The 15,471-nt window shown below is 40.6% G+C and overlaps 3 protein-coding genes across 5 annotated transcripts in view; 1 reads left to right on the top strand and 2 right to left on the bottom strand.

Annotated features, from left to right (window-relative positions):
- The window catches only part of zbtb33 (zinc finger and BTB domain containing 33), a 12,073-nt gene extending 6,845 nt beyond the window's left edge, over window positions 1-5,228 (bottom strand). The window contains exons 1-2 of one of the 2 annotated variants that reach the window (XM_050042114.1): window positions 4,780-5,228; window positions 1,816-1,912 (exon numbers count right to left, since the gene is read on the bottom strand). In XM_050042114.1, coding sequence (XP_049898071.1) covers window positions 1,816-1,912; window positions 4,780-5,085 — 403 coding nt within the window. In that variant the 5' untranslated portion in view covers window positions 5,086-5,228. Of the gene's footprint in view, window positions 1-1,815; window positions 1,913-3,712; window positions 4,703-4,779 lie in introns of those variants that run through there. The other variant, XM_050042113.1, reaches the window with a different exon arrangement.
- A 1,567-nt stretch (window positions 5,229-6,795) lies between these two features.
- nkap (NFKB activating protein) lies at window positions 6,796-11,703 on the top strand. 2 transcript variants are annotated; one of them, XM_050042895.1, is made up of 8 exons: window positions 6,796-7,410; window positions 8,987-9,067; window positions 9,226-9,290; window positions 9,382-9,471; window positions 9,560-9,602; window positions 9,692-9,892; window positions 10,918-11,067; window positions 11,235-11,703. In XM_050042895.1, the coding sequence occupies exons 1-8, from the start codon at window positions 6,965-6,967 to the stop codon at window positions 11,407-11,409; spliced, it is 1,251 nt and encodes a 416-aa protein (XP_049898852.1). In that variant the 5' UTR covers window positions 6,796-6,964; the 3' UTR covers window positions 11,410-11,703. The 2 variants fall into 2 exon arrangements, with proteins under 2 accessions (XP_049898852.1, XP_049898851.1); XM_050042894.1 differs by having other exon boundaries at window positions 9,379-9,471.
- Window positions 11,704-12,828: 1,125 nt separating this feature from the next.
- ndufa1 (NADH:ubiquinone oxidoreductase subunit A1) lies at window positions 12,829-15,231 on the bottom strand. Its single transcript, XM_050042899.1, has 3 exons — window positions 14,972-15,231; window positions 14,769-14,858; window positions 12,829-12,993 (listed from the first exon to the last, which is right to left on the bottom strand). The coding sequence occupies exons 1-3, from the start codon at window positions 15,071-15,073 to the stop codon at window positions 12,973-12,975; spliced, it is 213 nt and encodes a 70-aa protein (XP_049898856.1). The 5' UTR covers window positions 15,074-15,231; the 3' UTR covers window positions 12,829-12,972.
- Window positions 15,232-15,471: the final 240 nt, after the last annotated feature.

Genomic DNA, 15,471 nt, shown 5'->3' with positions numbered 1-15,471 from the left:
GGGTGAGAGCCATGCTGAAGTATCGCCCGCACCTTTGACAGCATCCTCCTGTCTGACACTGCTGTCAAAGGGTCCAGCTCCACCCCCACAACGTCACTGGCCTTTCTGATCAGCTTGTTGAGTCTGTTGGCATCGGCTACTCTCAGTCTGCTGCCCCAGCACACCATAAGACAGTATTAAGAGTGATAACTACCGGTTCACTCCCTTCAAAATAAAAGTATCTGCTCCTATAACTACACACATTAAATAAAAATTAATCAAAATACCTGGGGCGCTCTGTTGAGGTTCAGATGGTCTTCTCAGACCGAGGCCTGCTGAGGTCCCTGTGGAGTGGCTGAAGTCTGCATGCAGCTCATTGGACATCATCTTCCTCCTCCATCCCTTGTATTTATCATACTCCACAGCGTGTTTGGTGATGTAATGCTGCTTCATATTAAACTGTCTGTACAGTACTTTCTTCCTGCAGATGAGGCACATAGCGGTGGAGTTCAGCTCTGTGAAGAACTCCAGTGCCAGTGCCTCCTTCACTTTGTTGGTCACCGTCTCCAAGTTTGTCTTCACTTTAATATCAGAAGACATCTTGATTTCCTGAGATGTGTTAACGAGAGTCTCTGTTGTTAGGCTGGAAAAACTCACAGACTACTTCACAGAGTACCAGTGTTGTTGTGTAGCATCCCCAGCTCATTCATTCAGTGTCGTTGCTTGGTTACAACTGTGGTTAAAAGTCCACTGTAATCCACATTGTTTTTCACTTCCAGTCACAACTCTACAATTCGGGTCACTTCTTTTTCTCTGAAATTAAATGGCGGTTGGACAGCAAGGACTTAATGCGCTACCGCCACCAGCTGGTTTATTTTATATTATATGTTATTCATTGTACATTGTTTTATGTGTATTTTAGTAAATTTAACTTATTAACATATAGTTTTATCTTTTAGTGCTGCAGTTGGTGTTGGCCTCTGGTGACATGAGCGGCTGGTGCAGTGGGAGTTCACCTGTTGAGTTGTGGTGATATAATATAAGGACCCGTGGACACCCTGGATCCACCACAAACGCCTTGGTGCCAGACACCACAGGACACACCCAGAGGTCCCGTGTCTATGCCTCGACAGGTCAGAGGCCCCACTTTGGACTGAACTTGGCTCTGACCTGTCGAGGCATGGACACAGGACCTCTGGCATTCTAGCACGTCTCACCGGTGCTCGATCAGATTAGGATTTGTGGAAGTTTGAGAGCTTGTCAGCAGTCAGGTAAAAGTCATTTGAAAATCTACATGGAAGTCTTGTGGCGATTGCCAGCTGGGGAGCACACCTTCAGCAATCCCAACACCAAAAACAGGCAGTTCATCAGTTAAAAGAAATTTCCAATCAGACACTCGATGCCAGTGCATGCCACCTTCAGTGTCTGTTACCTCAGTGACTACAAACCCCACTGAATTTCAGCCATGTTTTCCAACTAAATTTATACCCCACTGAATTTCAGCCATGTTTTCCAACTAAATTTATAAAGTTCTGCCCTTCTGATACATAACCGCTCCCTTCTGGTGAGAGCGCTTACATTATCCTTGAGCCAGCGCTACATGTTGTTATACAAACTGAAATTCTGAGAGCGGAGGGATATGGAAAGGCTATGGCAGGTGCATGCTTGTTGCCTTGCGAGTGGAGTTTTCCATCATATGCATAAGGCTGCCCATAAAACCTGTCCTTCAGTCACCTCATAGGAGAGCATATATCTGCATCACTCTTTGAGACCACAACTGTGTCTCTCCCTTCAGCCCATTCATGATACATGAAACTACCTCATATTATGACTCACCTTGTTGTTTTATGTTGAGCTTTATGTCGGCCTGCTCAGCAGCATGTTGTGTGTTGACGAGTCCTGCCTGGCACCCGATCTCTCTGGTGTGTTTAGGCTGAAAAAGAACAGAAAGAATTCAAGTTTATCCACGTTAAAGTTTTTTTTTTTTTTTTAAATAACCACGTTATAGATGTTAAATGTGCAGTCGTATTAGTCAAAGCAATGTTCTAACCAACTGTACAATTCACATAAACTGTCACAACAGCTTTCAATGAAGGTATAGATTAACATTATCAACGGCTGCCATATTACACACTCTCATGGTTACAGCACAGCTTTATTATTGCAATATTCATCACGTTACCAGCCTGTCAGTTGGATAACGTTAGGCAACTGGCAATAGACGCGCACAGGTTCTGTTTACACCTGGTATTAACATGCGTTTTGGGTGAACTGATCACAAGTGGACAGTGCTAAACACAAGTCTAAACGACCACCATGATGCATTGTGATCGGATCACTCAAGTCACTTGCTGAGGTGGTCTGCGATGCATTTGTCCACATACCTTTTGTAGTGTAAATGCTATGTGTGTGTGTGTCAGCTGGAGACGCAGGCTGTCCACTTGTTTTCGGATCACAGAAACCTGTGATTAATACCAGGACCAAACAGGCTCAAAAGGTGTGTAGCCAGTTTTGTGAAATATTTTGTAACAAGAGGTATGAGCTACTATGCATGCCCTCTATTCCTTATGCAGCTAGCATGCTAGGCTAGCTAAACATGCAGCAATCTTTTCACTCAGAAAATCTGTCTGTCCGAAATCTGCTGCAAAAGTTCAACATTTTCAGGATACTTCTGGCAAATTTTGGACAAAAAAAAAACAGAAGGAGTTTTGCAAACACGTCATGGAGGTACTCGGAGAAATAAATGGACCTCTGGTTGACTGCATAAGTACCATGGATTTTCATAACACCTAGAAATTGGACAGCAAGATGACGCCTATTCCTTCCCATGGAATTGCTCACTTGGCGCAAACACCAACAGTATTTTCTGGCTTCCACGTTTACTTCTGCGGTATACGGCCAACTGAGTACAGCAGTAGTGTTTCTCATCTGCGAGCTCCCGCTCCTCATAGACTAGTGACGACATCATGGATTTTTAACCACCATGGCTCAAAAATTCATGATAGAAAGAGTCATAACTGAGCTTGTTTGCAGTTCGAGGTGTCCTGTTATGTCAACAGTTTTACAGAAGTCTCTTTTTACAATGGTGGTCTAGGATTTTTGCTGCAATACTACAAGTGTCCACTGGGGAAAATTTGCTGCCAGGCTGAGCACTGTGTGGGGCCGCATATGTACACAGAGATAAGGTTACCATATTTTTCCAAATAGTAGCCTGGGCGTTTATTTCACAAAATCGATTTTGACCTCAGGCGTCTAAAAGAACCAGGCGGCTATTTGCTCAAGGCTCTTTTTTTTTTTTTTTTGCACCGACCTGCACCAGGCTGCATGTAGTGCAACAATTGTCTAATACCGTAATAAAAAATAAAATACGGTACCACATACCAGTACTAAAAATACTGTAAATCAAAGCTACGGTACACTACCTTTTAAATAAAACAGTGCATAAAATAAAATTATGGCACCAAGTACTGTATAAAACAATCAAAACAACACAGCAACAATAATACTGTAGCAATCTCATCCTCCTCCTCCTCTCCCTCATCATCATCTTCCTCGATCACCAGTTCGTGGAGGAACTGCTGTTCCTCATTGCTCTCATCCTCTTCCTCAGCCACTGCAGCCTGCTGTCTAGCCCTCGCGAGCTGCTCTCTCCCTGCCTGGCATGGCTGCACACACACACACACACACACACACACACACACACACACACACACACACACACACACACACACACCATGTCGAACCGCACAGCTGTTTCGTCCATGGCGATGATATTCTTCGGCTGGATCCTCTTACTCTCTATCTGGTGACTGGAGCAGGTGGCACAGTTGACTTGCTTCTCAATAGGAGCTTCCTTCTGAGCAACAGTTGTTCTCCTCCTGTGGGAAAAATTGTTACGTCGGAGGAATCGGTCAAGCCATCCATTAGTCGCTCCAAACACGTCCCCACCTCTCTTGTCCCCCGCTGTGGCATACAACTCCTTGGCCTTCCTGATAATCATTGTGCGGGAGACCCGGAGGTTCCGTCCACGAGTTTGGTGTATCCACTTGCACAAGTTATTCTCAAGCTCTTCGCTCTTTTTTTTCCTGCCTCCACCTGACAAGCGAAGCCGCTTGGCATCTGTGGCCGCCTGCGATGCCATTTCACCTTTTTTTTTCTTCCATTCACGGACGCGCCTCGGGTCCACGTTAAACTCTCTGGCAGCTGCTTCTCCAGAGTGCTGCTCTGCATATTTCACAACTGCTAGCTTAAACTTCATGTCAAACTTTCTGTTTTTCTTCCCTCTTAGCTTATCGTTTTTGTCCCTCTCCTGACTATTCTCCTCATTCCACTCCATCTCTGTGTTTTCCTCTCCACCGGTGTAAACTTCCCTCGCGTCCGCCATGCTGGCTGTTTCGTTCTTAGTGACGCGAGTAGAAGACGTGATGTCACGTGACTCCCATATCAAATAATTGCCCCAACATTTAATCGGACACACCGGCTTTTAATACGCAAAATGGGGTCAAACCCCCGGCGGCTTTTTGGAAATATACGGTATGTGGAAACATTATGTAAGCTAACCAAGGGTGTTTCTTTACATAACATGTAAGAATTCAGATCATAAGTGATGACTTGAGACACATGTGGAGACACATATCAGGTGTGAACACAACAGAGCTGTCCACTTTGATCGCATCAGATAAGACCATTATAATACCAGGTGTAAACAGGCTCTGAGTTTAGCCTTGCTACAGCCATACACCGTTAGCTAGTCATGTCACGGTTATTACAATGCTTGTTACAAGCTGTTTATACACTCACCTGGTCATGTAGCTGAGGTGCTGGCAGTATGTACCGCTGCTGTGATGAAGGTCTCTTCGGGAGACCGATGTTTGGCACTGCGTTGTTCTTTAGTTGGGGCAGTTTAGAGAAACCCATGCTCACCTCCATGAGATTAGAGAAGCAGTCCTGAGAGAAGTGACGGTTACAAACTCCAGCTCTGGGCGGGAGGTCACAGTCTGGTAAACCCAGAGCCCGTAACCACTGACGCCTCGTCTCTTCGTCCGATGGGAAGCTGTGTAGTCCGGAGGTGTTCTTACAGCCGGGGAAACTACACTGACGACCCATCCTGTAACGTTACAGTTAATTACGATGTTTGTTTTCCACTAATAAATGAACATGATCGATTCCGCCCACAGAAAGCTGAGCTACCTGTCAAATATCAAATCGGGCGGTAACTGAACTATTGACGCTTCTTCTTCTTCTTCTTTGTGTTTTCTGGCGGATTGCAATACCAACTTTAAAGGTGCATACCGCCACCTACTGGACCGGAGTATGTAAGACAGGATCTAGTTTTACATTACTACCATGGATAAATAATAAAGAAACAAAACAAAATTAAAAAAAGAAAGAAAGAAACGCCAACCGCTATATTCTATAGAACAAACCAGTGTTATATAGGTAATCTATTACCCCTCTCTGTATCTCCCACACCTTATCTCCCTTAGTTCCCAGTATCCCTACCAAATTCCAATCCCGTCCTGCCTCTCTCACCCTTTGTTGCACCCTTACCCTTTTTTTGTTATATTTACTACAGTACATAATTACATGTTCAACATTTTCAATATTACAATATGTGCAAACTTGTGAGTTTACTTTTCCCAATAAAAATAAAGTCTTATTTAAACCAGTATGATCAAACCTTAATCTTGATAGAACTACCTCCTCTCTTCTACTTCTTCCCTTAATACTCTGTGCTCTGACTGTGTTTTGTATTCTGTAATAAGTTCTGCCCTTACTGTCCTCATCCCACTTTCTTCTGCCAAAATTCTGATTTTTTTTTTTTTGATAAGTGCTTTTCCTTCACCTTTTCCAAATGGAATATTAGTTACATGTCTCATACTAAGTGCTCTTTCTGCCACTCTATCTGCACATTCATAACCTTTTAATTCCTTCTTCTGGTGAGATTTAACGGCAGCTAACATACCAACTTTTAGGCGCATCACCGCCACCTACTGGACTGGAGTGATGAGCGGTTGATTGGCAGGAGAAAACAAAACAAAACATACAAACAACTAATTTATTTCTATTGTTCCTGCTGTTATTATAAAATCAATTGACGCTTTTATACGTTCCTTGACGTATATTGTAGCTGATTACCTAGTGTATTGTGTTATACAGAGAATGGAGTGGTTTCAATAATGGGGGATGGTTACTTTGGAAATGTAATTGTTCACCGAATAGTTATTTATTACCCTGTCAAAAATATGATGAGTAATTGAACTAATGTAGCTTATTAGATTTTATTATTTTTTAATCACTTAATAACAAATGTTTTAAACTGGGCAGTAAAGCGAGAAAAATGTTTGGAAATATACTATGCCAAAAAAAGGTTTTCCTGCACAGCAAGAAAATGCGAAGCAACAGAATTTAAATGTCTTATTCTACATATAAACTTTTTACCAAAAAAGAATATATTCAGATGTAATCCCTTTATTATCCCCATCATTTTGATTGGTAACTGTAATTTAACTATTTTTTTCCTCAGTAACTGTAACTGATTAAAATTAAACCATTTTGTAATTTACTTACATGTCACTAGTTACTAATTAATAAAAATAAAGATAAAGACAAAAAATAAAATGAAACCAAAACATTGAGAAACGATTAACAATTTAGTCTCAAGTAACTAACTATAAGTCATTTTTGGATATAGTACCTTTTGTGCTTCATTCATCTTTTAAAATATATCTTTTTATTTATTCTATTTTGACAAACCATAGTGCCTCAAAGGACAAGCGGAACTATGTTCATCAAAGGTTGTGATAGACCGGTTCCTATTTGGGGACGGACGTATTAGCACTTCCTGTTATTAAACGCAGAGAAAAAGAGAAGAAGCATCAACATGGACGCGTGTTAATTTTTCTCTAAATCTCCCTCAATTCATTTACTTTTTATCTTCAGTGTGTCCCGTAGTTTCAGTGAGAGTCTACAGCGGTCGGTGGATATGCCTATGTCCGATCGTTCGAGCTCAGACGGCGGCGGGGAGCCCCGGAGTCCTCGGAGTCCTCGGAGTCCTCGGGCCCGGAGACCTCGCACTCGCTCCCGCAGCCGCCACCGCAGCGACAGCCGTGAGCGGAGCCTGTCTCCGTACAGCTTCGGACCCAAACTGCCGAAGCCTCGTAACAGGGAGAAGGAGCACGAGGAGCGGGATCGCCGGTTCAAAGAGGCCAGAAACATCCGGAGGATCCGCATAGGAAGCCCCCGTAGGAGTCGGTCTCGGTCCAGGTCAAGGTCCAGATCCAGATCCAGGGATCGTCACGGTGCTAACAACAACCACTGGTCCGAGCAGCGGGACGGTCCTGGAAAACATGGCAGCTTCAAAGATGATTATTACTATGAGCAGCAGCGGGACGACGCTCAGAGACAGAGACAGGAGGCCTTCATCGCCAGGTAACACATGAAGACACAAACTATCGATTAACCGGTTTATTTAATTAAGTATTTAAAGGGTTCCTCAAATAGCAAAGCCTGATAATAGTAATGCTTTTATAAATATATTTTCAGGGATTTCTACTAGAAAAAAATAGATATGACCCAAAAGAACTACTCTGAATCTTGGAACAAATAAATCCTACAAGAATAAATTCATTCAGATATGATGAAGGGCTGGGCGATATGGAAAATATTAAATATAATTACATATTTATTTTTTTTACGATTATTTTTTTGGGCTTTTTTGCCTTTTATTGTGTAGGACAGAGTGAAGGGGGGTGAGAGAGAGGGCGGGGGGTGACATGCAGAAATGGTCTGATACTCTGATATCAACATTGCAACTACATCGTAGGGTTGGCTGTTGGTGCTTTCACAAAATATTGACTTGACGAGATACTTTATTAATGAATATCAGTGATGTGGATATAATGACAAGGTGGGTAAAGGGAAATAATGAAATAGCAGCAGCAGTCTTTTCCAGCCTTTAATACCAGGACAAGACAGCACTTATAATATTATGATATCCAAAAGTTAAGGCGATATTTAATCTCATATTATGATGTCAATATAATATTGATATATTGACCAGCTCTATTATGAAATGCCTGAAACATATCAAACGATTTATTGAATCACAAAATAACATCAAGTGGAGAACTGTCAGTCAGTTATAACATAGAGAGAGAAAAATCTATTAAAAGTCCCACCTCGATGGCGGATGACGAGCTTTTCACAGTCTAAGGATATTGTTGCCCTGTTTAATTTATTTTTATGGTAGTATAGGTCATTATTTTGTAAGCAAAGTATCTAACACAATGGGTTGTCCTTTTAGAATTCATCAAAGGAGATCACCCATCTTTCTTAACAGTCTACAGGTTATTTTTAATAAAGGCTAATTTACTTGGGAATGTAAAGTATGTTATAAATTACAGCATACTGTATGTGCAATATTAAAGTCAAAGGTTTGATTGTAATAATCAAGCCCTTTACTGATGTATCATTAAGTATAGTGATTGTACCCAGTGCTCTGAAGTTAGCTAAAATCTTCCCAATACCTGCCTTCTTCAATTAATACCCAGTCCCAATGGAGGTCTAATGCATCCACTTAAAAATTGTTGCCCAGTTTTTCTGAATTAATGAGATAATAGGCTCATACATTTTTGTTTTTCTGAATTTATGAATTTATTATGTCATTAATAAACAAAACAACAAAAAAACAACAAACTCTTGGAATAGTCCTCAATCCTTCAAAACCTTCCAGGACAGTTAAACCAATAGATATTTGCTTGGTGACTTATCCTGATACAGTTCAAGAGACACAGTTGAAATCAATGTCACTATACAATTTGGGTATTGTTTGTCATTGCCAGTACTGAATTGTTGCACAGCACTACAGCTGATCTGACAAATGATGTAATTAGGTTTTTAAGGAATATAGGAACTGATGTGATGCTGCCTCAGTGGTTTTCCCACATTTATCTAACTGACACTGTAAAATAGTTATTTGCTGCATCTGTTTGTGTCTCTGTTACAGGCGTCTGCAGGAGAGGGAGAGGATCGGGGAGTTAGGTTGTCCTGAAGTTTGGGGATATTCACCCAGAGTGAAGGAGCCAGAGTGAGTTGAGATGCTCCTTCACTGTCTGCAACACATTTATTGTATGATGTTGTTTTTTAGAAGCACTAGAGTTTGTTTCTCTAGAGCGAAACACCTCGCTCTCCTCTTTGTGTGTTCGGGTGCAGAAAGCATGAATTTCTTTCTCTGTTCTTCACCAGCTCTGATGAGTTCACACCAGTCGAAGAAGACGAGAAAAACAGCAGCTCAGAGTCGAGCTCAGAAGGTAGAGCACACACAGTGTTTGAACATGATTAAATAACTGTGATATTTAATGCTGATTGAATTTACAAATAATTCTGTCTCATTCACAGAAGAAAGGAAGAAGAAAAAGAAGAAGAAGAAATCCAAGAAGAAGAAGAACAAGAAGCACTCGGAGGACAGCGAGCTGGAGTCAGATTCAGATGGTATCCCAACTTAATTGTCATAGTGTAATAACATGAAGTCTTTCTCCATGAGTTTCATCAGCTCAACTGTCATGTTATTATCTTTCAGAGGAAGAAATAAAGAAGAAGAAAAAGAAAAAGAAGAGCAAGAAGTAAGTGCCAGCCTCCAACTAAATACCAGCTTCATTCACGCAGAAAAAAGGGGCATCAGATTAACAAAACATCCCACGTTTCTTAACAGGTCAAAGAAGTCCAAGAAGAAGAAGGCGAAGAAGAGCCGCAAGGAGTCCAGCAACTCCAGCAGTGAAGAGTCAGAGGAGGAGGAGGAGGAGGAGGAGGATCCCAACGGGGTGATGTGGGTGGAGAAAACCTGCATGGATGAACACGTGGTCGGCCCCGAAGCTCCGCTCACACATTTGTCGCAGGACGACCGACCTTTGGAGTGAGTCTGTTCAGCTGTTGCACTTTATGTGACGTTACTAACACAGCAAAATAAATGTGACTCAATCATGTTTTTACCATTAAAAATGTACCTGAAAGCACCACTGTGCAGCCTCACAGACATGCTAACAAGGCTGTGGACTTTTAGGCTCGTAAATTCAGTGATTCCAGCGAATGAAATGTGACCGTTTGCTGTTTTTCTTTAGCCCCGTTTCCACCAAACACTTTCGGTATGGTACCTTTGGAACCAAAAGTAACCCTTCAGACATGGTACCTAGACCCTTCACTGCAAACAGTACCCTTAAATGTGGGCGGGGTTGTTGTCACTCACTGCTCCGCCCAGCACTCACTGTATTTCCTCCTTTCCTCAGTCTTTACCAGTTAAATATAGCAGGTTTGTGCATTTAGTCCTTCTCCTCCAAGACTTGTTCATGTTCTTACGCCTCCCTGTAGTCCCCTCCATGTTTACTGTCTACGCAGTTGGGTGCTGGAAATAGTGCAGCTGTGGTTGTTGGCAATGTTCATGTCATTCAACGTCAGTATCTGTATGAGCCAAGACTAAAAACTAGGATAATATTAAACATGTTGATTTTGTTAGAACGTCAAGACGAGATAAAGACTGACTTAGGACTCTCGGTTTTATGATCACCTTACACCAAACTATGGAGATCATAGGAGCGTGCACCACCTGAGATAAAACGCTTGATCTTATTCTGAGATTGGAAATATGTCTGCGCCAATAAAATCGCATGGCAAGAAGCTTGCTGAAAGGCCGGCAATTGGACAAACAAGACATTTAAAAAGGTCAGCTTGGACAGTTGGAACTGTTGATGTCCATTTTTTCACCATTTTCCTACATGTCGTTGGTCAAACAGTCAATAAAATTATCTGCAGGATGATGAAATTAATCATTAGTTGCAGTTGTTGCTTTGCAGTATCACTGGCAGTGGTATGAGCTCTGCTAAGAATAAGCAAAAGCTCCTCCCTAACTCAAGTTTAACAAGTGCATTTTTCCTCTTCTCCCAGTTTTGGTCATGCACTGTTGCCAGGTGAAGGTGCTGCGATGGCGGAGTACGTGAAAGCAGGCAAACGTATCCCCAGAAGAGGTGAGATCGGTCTCACCAGCGATGAGATCGCAAACTTCGAGAAGTCTGGCTACGTGATGAGCGGCAGCAGGTACGTGATGTTTAGAAATACAACTCTATATTATCACCATGGCTGTGAGACGATTTGTACGGCAGCAGTTCAATAGCTGCTGATGTTTCAGATGTCATATGATCCAAAGACACTCTTCATCTTTATCATGACTGTTACACTGACATATTTGACATGTAACCCCGCAGACATCGCCGTATGGAGGCCGTGCGTCTGAGAAAGGAAAACCAGATCTACAGTGCAGACGAGAAGAGAGCGCTGGCGTCCTTCAACCAGGAGGAGAGGAGGAAGAGAGAGAGCAAGATCCTGTCGAGCTTCAGGGAGATGGTGTACAGGAAGACCAAAGGCAAGGAGGAGAAGTGACATCACACATCTCTACAGATCAGAAAACACCTTTACTTCCTGTCTTGATGTATTAATGTTTTATTTTTTTGGAGGATGAATACATTCAGTTTAAACCAAATGTAAACTGTGGAGAGAGAATTTTAATTGTAAAGAAATGTGTTGAATGAGTCTGAGAAGTTTTCTGTTGTGTTATATTCTCCATCATATCTACTCACTGGAACTAGTCTCTGCAGTGTTCAACCTTAATTTTCTGTTGTAAATATTTTGTGAATGATCCTGATTAAAATGGTAAATAAATTCTCATCACCAGGCTGTAGTTTTCACAGTTCTTTTTCATAGTTGTGGTTGCACTAAGAGATAAAAATGTACAGTAATTCTGAAGCAAAAAAGGAAAGATTAGAAAAACTTAACATCGTGTTTAACATTTTTTCGTCTTTCCTATTCAGATTTATCTTTCAACTCCTTATTCTGTTGTTCTGAGACACAGTTTAAGAGCAATCTTTTAATTAATAGTCATTTGATTTTCCTTGTTTACCTGAGCTGCTACTGTAAATATTTCAGCTGGATAACTGTCAGTATAGCTCAGTGATAGTTTAGTAACCGGACCCAAATGAAATCTGCAGATTTTTCTTACAGTTCTATTAAAAAACTTTTTTTTTCTAAACCTGCACCAATGTCTTCAGAATTTGAGATACAATTATGTAAATAGTTGCTGATTTATTTTCAGCTCTGTTGGCAGGCAGAGGGACTCCATGTACTCCGAAAAATTTTATTAGTTTGGAGAATTTTCATTTTGCTGATGAGAAGAAAACATTTAAAGGAGCACTTCACCCACAAAATAACTATTTGTATATCAGTTAGTCATGTCAGGTTACCTTGAATTTGTGAAGAAAACTTTAAATCGCTCACATCCTCCATGAACAATGGCAAATATATTTTTGTACTGGAGTCTAGCTTTGAAGATGGCAAGATTAGTTTTACCTTCACTTCAGTTTTAAATAGTACGGTTTTAGTGAAAATGCACGTGTTTGAAAAGCACTGAGCATACGGATGGTTAAATGAGACTTCAGTTATACTGAACGAGTTGTGTGAGAGTTTATAAGTAGATGATTTGATAGTTTTGCTTTTGTGAGGTATAGTTTTGTTTGTTTCTGTAGACAAGTTTTTTTCACACAGTGTAACACAGCACGACAAATTGATTTACAAATAGTCATTTTATGGGTAAAGTCTTCCTTTAAGCTGTATCACAACTACATATCTCAGACAATGTCTAATCTTACTGCAGATATTGATATGTTTCTAAACTGCAACACTGAATTATCACCTGAACAGGAAACATGACACCTAACAGTATATGAACAGGTGCAAAATATTTATTTGATCAGAGCATCAGTCTCTTGTCAGCTGCTTTTGAAATTCATCACATGAGCCAAGAAGTCTCAGAATATTTCCACAGTGGAACATTTTAATGGACAACAGAGACAAGTGTCTTAAAAGACTGAAAAAACAAACAGCTGGATGTTAAATATAATCTTTTATTGTACAACTTTCTTCTCATCAGGGTCTCCACATTCCTCGTCATCAGTTGATGTTCTCGAGTCCCTGTGGAGGAAAAACAAGAGTATCAAAACTACAGTCTTTTACAATTACAAAACACGGCATCATTTTCATCAACCGACCTTTTTTTCTAGTTGTTTTTGACATGTCTCTGCCCTCCATACAGCTTTTTGTTATAGTTCATTCACTGAATGAATCTCATGTTGCACAAACTAGAAACTTAACGGAGATGATAATGACCATGTCGTACACACTGTCCTCTCACACAGGTGTTTGATCACACTTCTTCTACCACAGCACCCCCGTGTGGGTGCTTTTCAACATAAATGGGTTTTGGTGACCTCAAGTAGTTTCTAGCAAAGCTCTGTCCACCTTGAACCTGAGCAGAAGCATAATCAGCCAAATATAAAAAAAACACCGTGTGTGTTTGTGTTGATTTAATGGGTTTAAGTAGTCTGTCTGAGTGAGGCTGAGTGGTCTATTGGAAATAACTCTCCTTTTAATGATTTCATATTTGTTTGAAGAAAGGTATTCGCACACCCAACTGTCTCAGATGCAGGTACACTGGAAAATAGCACTTGAATCTTTGAACAAAAAATCCTTCACACTGCTCTTGCTCAGCTTCACAATTTATTGTAACACTAACATTTCGGTCCTCCTGGACCTGTTGAACACTCGACAAAGGTCCTGCAGGACAGAAAGATTAGTGTTACTAATAAATTGTGGAGCTGAGCAAGAGCAGTGTGCGGGATTTTCTGTTCAAAGACTCAGGTATGAAGACTGTATATTTGAATTTTTACTTCAACAAATAAAGGGGAAAAAAAAAGAATTAAAAAGAAACATTACATCATCCAGTATTACCTACAATTTCCCCTATAAAAGCTTTAATTGTTGCCATTAACACTCAGATATGTGATTATCATAACATAATTCATTTTAAGATTAGAGACCAGCCTCATGTTTTTATTATCATTATTTTCGTAGCTCATGAACATAACAAAGTTCAGCAGCTGACACTCAAACTGTGGTTTTAGGTGGATTTTACCTCCCCAAAATAATGTCATCATTATACCAGACTTTTTTCAAATATGTTGCAGCTTCTGCCCCATGAAACAGTGACTTAACTTTAACTAAACTAAAAAAGCAATTTTGAGTTATTTATGTAAATAAGTCTAAAGATTACTGGCTGATTTTGATGGCATGCTGATGTACATGTTCCTGCAAGTTACAAATAACTTCTGCTTTTAATCGAACCTGTTTTTGCAATATGTATGCACTTATGTTGTCTGTCTTGTTTGCTCATCACTGATTTTTAATAGATAGATAGATAGATACTTAATTAATTGCAAGGGACATTAAGGGACCCACACATACAAAAACACAGATACAAACAGAGATAAGGACAGAAAATATAAGTGTAATAATAAAAACAGTTTGGTCCCAGGACTACTACTGAGCGCTATTACTACTACTTGTGATGGTAGTGCAAATGTAAGTGGTGGACAGTGCAGGTATTGCAATGTAAGGTGATTAAAAGAGAGTGTGAGAGCAGTGCAGGAGTAATGAATACTTTGCTATGGATAATATAAATGCAACTTAAGATAAATATATGTATATGTATGCAAATACACATTTTTTCTCTCAGTAGCTGAGAGACAGCCCAACTAAAGAGACTACTGACTAGGTGGAGGGTGAGGGAGTGTATACAAAATAAAATAGCACGAAACAATACGCTTTCTGTGCAAATAACACACATTTCAAAGAAGGAGTTTCCTTGTAAAAGATTATAATACCATAGTTATAGACACATGGACACTTGCCTTGGAGTCATAGTGTCGTCCTGTTCCCGACACTCGCCTGTCTCTCTCCAACAGGTACCACTGCCACGGCTGCCGGACAATCCTCTTTTCCTACAAGAAAAATAAGTACTACTTTAATTAAGTAGCTTAGAGGACAAAACACTGACATGTTTTCTACATGTTAGCATGGTCAGAGCCACATTAGCGTCCAGCATCCTCCTCACCTTCCCTCCGTTGGTGCCCTTGTGGATCCAGGCTGTGGCGACGCCAGGAATGATCATACACACGGTCATGATGCCGAAGCTGGGCAGGATTTCATACCACATGATTGCAGCTGGTAACTGTCAGGCGACAGAGGGCAACTATAATGACAACCAAGTTGCCCAAAGACTATCTCCGATGGTTTATTTTGCTAAGAAGCTAACAAAATGTCGCCTCTCCTGACGACCTATGTTCCGCAAGCAGAGGAAGACAAATACTTCCTGTCGGGGTTTTCAAAAGAAAAGCAAAAGCTCTGTAAAGATGATGAAAATCGCCATTATTGTAACAAAAAATAGAGTAATATGCCGTCAAACGTTAGTGTACATTCCGGGAAATAGTTTATGTTTATATATTTGTTGAAAGATTGCTTCCACGGGTAAATAGAGGAAGTACAGTTTAGACTACAAATGGATTTTTTAGAGAAACGTTTACTTTGCAACGAATATACCTTGTAATCGCTGTT

This window comes from Epinephelus moara, chromosome 4 (genome assembly GCF_006386435.1).
Source record: "Epinephelus moara isolate mb chromosome 4, YSFRI_EMoa_1.0, whole genome shotgun sequence".
NCBI lineage: Eukaryota > Metazoa > Chordata > Actinopteri > Perciformes > Serranidae > Epinephelus > Epinephelus moara.
This window is presented reverse-complemented; position numbering and strand designations above follow the sequence as displayed.